Source organism: Sabethes cyaneus, chromosome 2, assembly GCF_943734655.1.
Source record: "Sabethes cyaneus chromosome 2, idSabCyanKW18_F2, whole genome shotgun sequence".
NCBI classification, from domain to species: Eukaryota; Metazoa; Arthropoda; class Insecta; order Diptera; family Culicidae; genus Sabethes; species Sabethes cyaneus.
In genome coordinates this window covers 159,584,516-159,592,179 of record NC_071354.1, presented here as the reverse complement: position 1 = coordinate 159,592,179, position 7,664 = coordinate 159,584,516, and the positions used below count along the sequence as shown (strand labels likewise).

The 7,664-nt window shown below is 40.7% G+C and overlaps 1 protein-coding gene across 2 annotated transcripts in view; it reads left to right on the top strand.

The window, feature by feature from the left end:
- The first annotated feature begins 2,073 nt into the window (after window positions 1–2,073).
- LOC128738124 (U-scoloptoxin(19)-Sm1a) overlaps window positions 2,074–7,664 on the top strand; it is a 40,617-nt gene continuing 35,026 nt past the window's right edge. For both annotated transcript variants that reach the window (XM_053832997.1, XM_053832996.1), the window contains exon 1: window positions 2,074–2,619. In XM_053832997.1, coding sequence (XP_053688972.1) covers window positions 2,505–2,619 — 115 coding nt within the window. In that variant the 5' untranslated portion in view covers window positions 2,074–2,504. The remainder of the gene's footprint in view (window positions 2,620–7,664) is intronic.

The following is a 7,664-nucleotide window of genomic DNA, read 5'->3' as shown; positions in this document are numbered from 1 at the left end:
CGCATAGTTTGCGGCGACGTCTGGCTGCTTGAGCCGCGCGAGATCTAACCGAGGCTGGCGTCGGTATTGAATGTTGTTCACAACGGAGAGTCTTGGGCGCATCTTAACCATCTTAACCATCTTAACGGTAGCGCTTCGATAGGATCTGACGTCGATAATGTCTGAGAAGTGCAGACTGTCGATCAAGACGTGGTCGATCTGTGATTCTGTCTGATTTGGTGACCTCCAGGTGTACTTGTGATGGATTCTGTGCTGGAAAAAGGTACTACGTACGGTCATATTCTTGAAGGCAGCAAAGTCGATAAGTCTTAGGCTCATTTCATTGGTCCGCTGGAATGCACTGAACCTTCAAATCACCGGTTTGCACTCCTCCTGGCCGACCTGAGCATTAAAATCTCCGATGACGATCTTGATATCATGTTTTGGGCAGCGGTCGTATTCACTCTCCAACTGCGCGTAGAATCCATCCTTGTCGTCATCGGTACTTCTGAGGTGAGGGCTGTGCACGTTGATGATGCTTATATTGAAGAATCGGCCCTTGATTCTCAACCTGCACATTCGAGGATTGATTGGTCACCACCCAATCACCCGTTTCCGCATCTCGCCCATCACTATGAAAGCTGTACCCAGCTCGTGTGTGTTGCCGCAGCTCTGGTAGATGGTATTTGCATCTCTGAACGTACGTTCCGTTGAGCTCGTACTGCACATCTCCTGCTGCGCTACGACGTCGAACTTGCGACTCTTCAATCCATCGGAGAGCACTCCAGTGCTCCCTTGGAAGTTGAGAGGTCGGCAGTTCCACGTCCCGAGTTTCCAATCAGAGGTCCTTTTTCATCGCGTGGGTCTATTCCGATTGTTCCAGTAAGAATTTCCTTGTTCTTCGTTCCGTGCTTTAGTACTTTCTGTGGTGACGAGTTGCAAAGCCTGCTACACCAACCCCCTGTTTCGCCAGAGGGCCAACGAAGCTCGAAAGAGCCCTCCTTTACTGTCAGCATACGACCTTGGCTTCCACCGGGGTTGGTTACCCTATCTCTACCAAAGTTGCTCGTATCCCGGCTGGTACTACGAGGAGGTAGGAATGGGAGTTGCTGAATAAGAGGCTATGAACCACTGTAGGCTTTATTTTATGCCTACACGTGCACAAGGTACTGACGGTACGCATTATTCAGCCATTTACCAACCAAGAATAAAGTGGAGCTATTACGTGCACGGACGCCAATGTTAACTAAATGTTAACGAAGCCGGATTGCTTTGTGATGGATAACTGGCAGCTTTTTGGGCTTCAGTTCTTCATTGTTCGTTATAAGTCCGACGTTTCTGAGGACGTTGGAAAGCAGAAGATGTCAAAGTTGGACAAGAAATCATGATGTGGTAAGAAATTTGCCCGTATGGAAAGCCGAGCACTCTATTCGAGTCAACCGGACGACCAATGAGCAGATGCAAATGTAACCAAAGAAATGCCTTTTCAGAGGCATCTTCTGAGCGCACTCTATGGCCCTAGGCTTTTCTAGTCACTTTTAGCTTCGAGCAATTACTGGAAAAATGTTCTGGAGTATTATAAGGCTTATGATGTCTATTTCGTGTCGAGCGATCTTAATCTCCCGAACGCACCGGAACTGAGGGCAATTGAAAAATACTGGGCCATCGTGAAGCAACGCGCAGGGAATACTTTTTTCGCAATAGTTTATTTTTATGACATATAAAATACTGCAATTGTCAATTATAAACTTCCACAAGTTTTGGATAAGTTTCTCGGAACACAATCTACTATTTCCATATAACTAATTAAGACTGAAACGGAACGTCAACAAGTTTTCAAAAATCAAAACTCCTAATCAGAACACTATTCCAGCGAGCGGTAGACTTTCCATGTAGGTATGGATGGCACTGTACAATAGTGTTGCGTTGTTTTTGTTTTCATTTGTTGCGCCCGGCATGCAAAATTCATATCAACCGGCCGATCATGCCTGCATTGTGTATATGTGGCTAGCTATATTGGTGGCATAGAGGTATTCCGACTAGTGCTGTCATCCTCTAGCATGTACGCTAGAGAGACGGCCTGGTTGGTTGGTGATGATGGCGTGGCACTACCAGTATAAGGTGCGGTGTGAAAACCGCGAATCTAAAGTGCCGCCCATATAAAAGCTATTGATTACTCATAAACGGTCGTCAGTCGTCAGTTCAGAGCACTAACAGCTAGCATCCAGTGAAATAATCGGTGTAGATCAGGGCGTCAAGTTAAATTATACGAATTTAAATTTTGCCAAATATTCGGAAACACCAGCAGTACCCGAATACGTACCATAAAGTTCTGTCATATTCATAGGACCAAGTGTTTCAAACGGAAATTAAGTGTTTATCAGTGCAGTGAATGTTAGTGCCCGCCAAGTACGAGAACTAAGCTTAAATTGAATCAATTGTAAATCGGCTCAATTGCCATCGGATTAACAGTGAGAACATTTCGGCAAACCGCAACGCTGCATCAACGCGCTGAAGGCTGAAACATGAGTGTGTACCCGTTGACCTTGTTGCTGCTCTTGGTGATGGCATCCGTTTACACTTGTTCTGGAGCTGAAATTCCGCTGCCCTCGGTCTACGAGAATGGTGGCGAAGGGCGCTGTGAGTATTCCGCACCATCGTATCGGCCGGCCTAGAGCTATCTAAACGCTGCATCTTGTCTATTATTATTGGATTTTGTGGTCGTATCAAAGTTTTATGGATGCTAATTTTCTCTTTAATGTTCTCAATGGGAGCTAAAGAAGGCCAATGTTAAACGATTTAGCGTAAAATAGAAATGGGTAGGACCACAGTGGCAAACGGCCCATCAAATTAACATTCACGTTTAGTCAAGTATTGGGTTTTAAAATCGTTTTCAGGGTAATAAATTTGAATATCTTTTTTTCATCACGGTCGGAAATGCGAGTTCGATCAACAGGCCGAATATGGTTTAAAAAATTTTGGAACACTCGTTACGATGTAGAACGGAAAGCGATCCCTGTAACTAAAATAAATTTTTTTTATGTCCTAAATTTCAATGATTACAACATGACTTCCAGACAAACTACTGCTACTGGATGTTCCGGTAAAATTATAATTTATAAATTGTTAGTTTGAATTTATATATTATGATGGCGGTGCTTGTTATTCTACCTCTTCATTTATGTGTAGTGTTGGTATTTTTTGCTAAAGAAGCTTTCAGCAACATATGCGTTGCTTGTGCCCGAAAAGCTTTCAGCTCGTGCGTACACTCTGTGCTTGTTCAACCTTCAACGAATGCAAAATAATTGTTATGACTCACATTCCGTAAGTTTTAAATATTACACTCATCGGTTCTTTCGAGCTTCGGAAAATATTTCAACAGAGATTTTCACTACAGTTTTTGATCTTAGGATCAGTACTGGTTGGTACATTGAGGATGGAATAAACTAAAAATGACGGAAACATAAATAATTTCTTGAAAACCGTGAACAATTTGCCCCCAAATTACGGTACATCATTAAAATGAAAGTGTAGATACGCAGAAGCAACTCTTGCGTTAATTCTATCGTTCATACAAAACAAACAAATACAAAACATATTTCGAAAGATATGCTTATAAGCGCTCGATTGTTGCAACTCAGACGTTTCATCTCTTCCGTTGGACACCTCATTCGACATTGGTTATTTTGCCTGTCAGTTATAGAAAATAAACATGACCCGCAAATTTTATGGTTGTCCAAACGTGATCGGAAAAACACCCGGAAAGTCGTATCATAGTTTTTATATGGTTCCACATCAACAGAGAAAAAGTTACGCTAAACCAGTCGATTCATCCCGGTCACTACTGTGTTCATTTAATTCACCGAAAAGGCTGCCTGACCACGATTTCCCACGAATGGTTAAATACATATCTTGCAATCCAGATTTTTTCTTCACAGTCGCTCAAAAGCGTATTACTTGCCTCGGGACACGCACGCAAAGAAAATTGCGAGCTTCCGGTAATCGATTTTTTGAAGGAGCTTCCTAGTTATGCGCGAATCTCGACATGTAATAAACAAAATAAGAAAACCGCAGACAAATAGATCTGTTGAAAATTATTCTAACAGGAGCTTTATTTTCCAATGATTGCAAATATCGAGGAACCGTTCTTTTACTTCATGACACTGCAGATTCGATTCAATTTATCCACCTAAACCTTCTTCAAATGAAGGGGCAGCAGTCAGAGTGTTCCTGTACATATGGAAAAACTTTCCAGATGCAGAATATTACTTAGAAAGTTGCAAAAATGAGAATGTACAAGCGAAATACGTCTGATAGACATGCACACGTATGCATGCGCTCAGAAAGGTTTGGAGAGAGAGTTAGACAGAAAAAGAGATAGAGTAAGAAGAGTCTAGAGAGGAGAGTAGAGAGAGAGAGAGAGAGAGAGAGAGAGAGAGAGAGAGAGAGAGAGAGAGAGAGAGAGAATGGTAGTCCAAAAGACGCGTTCATCGCCATCTATAGTCAATGTCCGTGGGAGGCAAACGTTGCTTTCTCTGGAACCTCTTGCCTCTTACTACCATATATTTGGTTTTCGACGCATTGATTTGTACCCGATCAGGAGGGCATAACAAAATTATAACTGATCCTGTTATTTTTCGACCGATTTTTTGCTAACAACGGCTGTTATAATTTAGCTACTGCAAGTGGTTAAAATAACTCAAATTCTAACAAAACTGCTTAGCAGTGATAGCAAAAATATAACAACGTTTGTTATGTTTTGAACAAAATTATATCAAATTTTGTTACCATATTTCTAACAAATTCTGTTATAATTTTGATAAAACAAAAACTTCTTTACCTCTGTCTACTATATCGACATTTCCCCACCAATTGTCAAAAATAGTACAAGTATTTATCGGGAACATTTACAAATAGCAACAGAAAAAAATCTTCACACATTTTTTCAATTTCAAAAATCGCACCCTTTCAGTCGGAATTGAACTCATGACATACCGCACACGATGCTATCGACTTAACCACTGTGCCAGAACTACTCTTGAATGCAGGTAGTTTAAATGCTCATATGATTTGACCGATAGCTTATTCTGTCAGTTGTCAGTTTTTGCTGTTCGAGCTGTCTATAAATAGATCTCTTTTGGTACGAGACCGTGATCAAGAAAAAGAAATCGAATCCGTTTTTTCAGTGTTGCACCGTTCTGACAGTGTTGGTCGAAGTGCTTTCAAATACACCAGAAAATAAATTGAAGTGAACCTGTCCATTCAAACTTTTTTTTAAATAAGTTTTATATTTCAGTTTTATATTTTATATTTTTTTGATTCTATAAATGTTGTTGATGATTTTGGTAGGAACCAACCACAGTAAAGATTAAAAACAATTATGAACCTAATTATTTTAGTGATGCGTGGAAGAAAATATTTCTCAATTGTACGAGGTTTTGTTAGTAAAGGATTGGAGAAAACACTTGTTGCTATTAAATTTTGTAAACAAGACGTAAACCGAGAAAAAAACTAAAACATTTTATTTTATCGTTAATTATTTTTTTCATAATGTGTTTGCTCGATTACGTTTTGTTCCAAGCATCTACCAACAAAATAAAAGTTTGAGAGATTTTCTTTTTAATCCTAATTCGTTGTTAGAACCTAATAAAGTGCAGAAAATACATAAAAGATGGCTTAACAGGAGCGGCATTTTGCATCGAGTATATTTCTAACTGCAATAGTTTATGTTTTCATTTTATACACTTGCTGTTGTCGGATGCTTAAAAAATTGTTATCCAAACAAACAAAAAAAGTCTAGAATTGACGACAAAATTTTCTTAATGCAAAATTGATAGATATAAGAATTGGCTACATGTAATCATTATTTCGTTCCGATGCACTGAAACTGAACACTGAAAACTGAACAACTGAATAGGACTTAGATTGCAATTTGCAATTGCACTTGAAATTATACACGAAATTTCACTTTGAATTTCATTTGAAATTGCATGTCAAATGGACATGGTATTGGATTTGATATTGGACCAAAAATTTAAACTTGAAATTGGACAATAAATTCAAATCAAATTTAGAATTCAAATTGAATTCAAAATGAACATGAAATTTGACTTGAAATAGTACTTGAAATTTTATTTGAAGTTAGGCTGGCATTGCATGTAAAATTTGGCTTGAAATCAGATTTGAAATTACACATAAAATTTGCGTTAAATTTTAAAGAAAAGGTATGGCACGTTCCCCATTGTGTGTCCCGGGTACACCAGTGATTATATGTAACATTTTTAGTAGTGGCCAAAGCCCCAATTCTCCTATATAACTCAATGAGTTATAACTATCAGAATCTGTTACAAACTTGAAATTTCTGTTTTCACTTCCTGATCAGTTTATTTCCGATTTGTAACACAATGTGTTATAAATATCAGAATGTGTTATAAATTTGATGTTATCTTGTTATGCCCTCCTGATCGGGTAACCCTATCCTCTTAGCCTCCGTTTTTAGTCTTTAGTCGTTACGTACATTGCTTCCTCTCGTTTCGAAGCCCGCTCGCCGGATCACATCTTCAATAGCGATATTGAATAACATACAGAACAGTCCATCCCCTTGCCGCAATCCTCTGTGCGGTTCGAAAGGACTCGAGAATGTTCTCGAAACGCGCACGTAGCACATCACTCGCTCCAGCGCAGCTTTGATCAGCCGCGTCAGATTGTCCGAAAAACCGTACTCGTGCATTATCTGCCGTAGCTGTTCAACTGTATCGTATGCTGCCCTGAAGTCCTCGAAAATATGACGCGTGGGCACGTTATACTCTCGGCATTTCTGGAGGATTTGTCGGAGAGTAAAAATTTGATCCGTAGTAGCACGGGCCCCCATAAAGCCCGCCTGATACTGCCCTGCGAATTCTCTTGTTATTGGGGATAGACGACGTAACAAAATCTGTGAGAGCACCTTGTAGGCGGCGTTGACCAACGTGATGCCGCGGTAATTACAGCAATCTAGTCGGTCGCCCTTTTTGTAGATGGGACAAACTAAACCTTCCATCCACTTCTCCGGTGGTTTCTCCTCCTCCCAAATCCTAGAAATTATCCAATGAAGTGCCGTTGCTAGCGGTTCTTTGCCATTTTTACAGAGCTCTGCCGGGAGTCGGTCCTTTCCGGCGGCTCTATTATTCTCCAGCTGACGAATTTCTCGCCGGATATCTTCGAGATGAGGAGCCGGCACGCTTTTGTCGTTTGTAGACACTCCGAGGTTAACTTCCATTGCGTCTCCTGCTGCTACCCAAGCAGCACACTTTTGGCGCTTTTAGTTGAAGAAACTAATTTACGATTGAAATTGGTTCTAAATCAGTTGTCACAACCGCTTTATAACAACTGTGCTAGTAGGGTATATCGCCGTTGAGGTAGTTATCGAAATACTGCTTCCGCCAGTCGACCACCTCACGCTCCTTTGTGATTAGATCCCCTCCCTCGTCCCTACACATGTCAGGTTTAGGTGTGTAGCCCTTAGAAATTTGGTTAACATTCTCGCAAAACGTGCGCGTGTCATTAGCCCGGAATAGTTGTACAAGCTCCTCACGATCTCTGTCCTACTTCTGGCGCTTTTTCCTCCTCAGGGTCGTGATCAAATCATTCTGCGCTCGCCGATACTTGGCCTCATTGTCTCTAGTAGATATGCTTAGATAATTTTT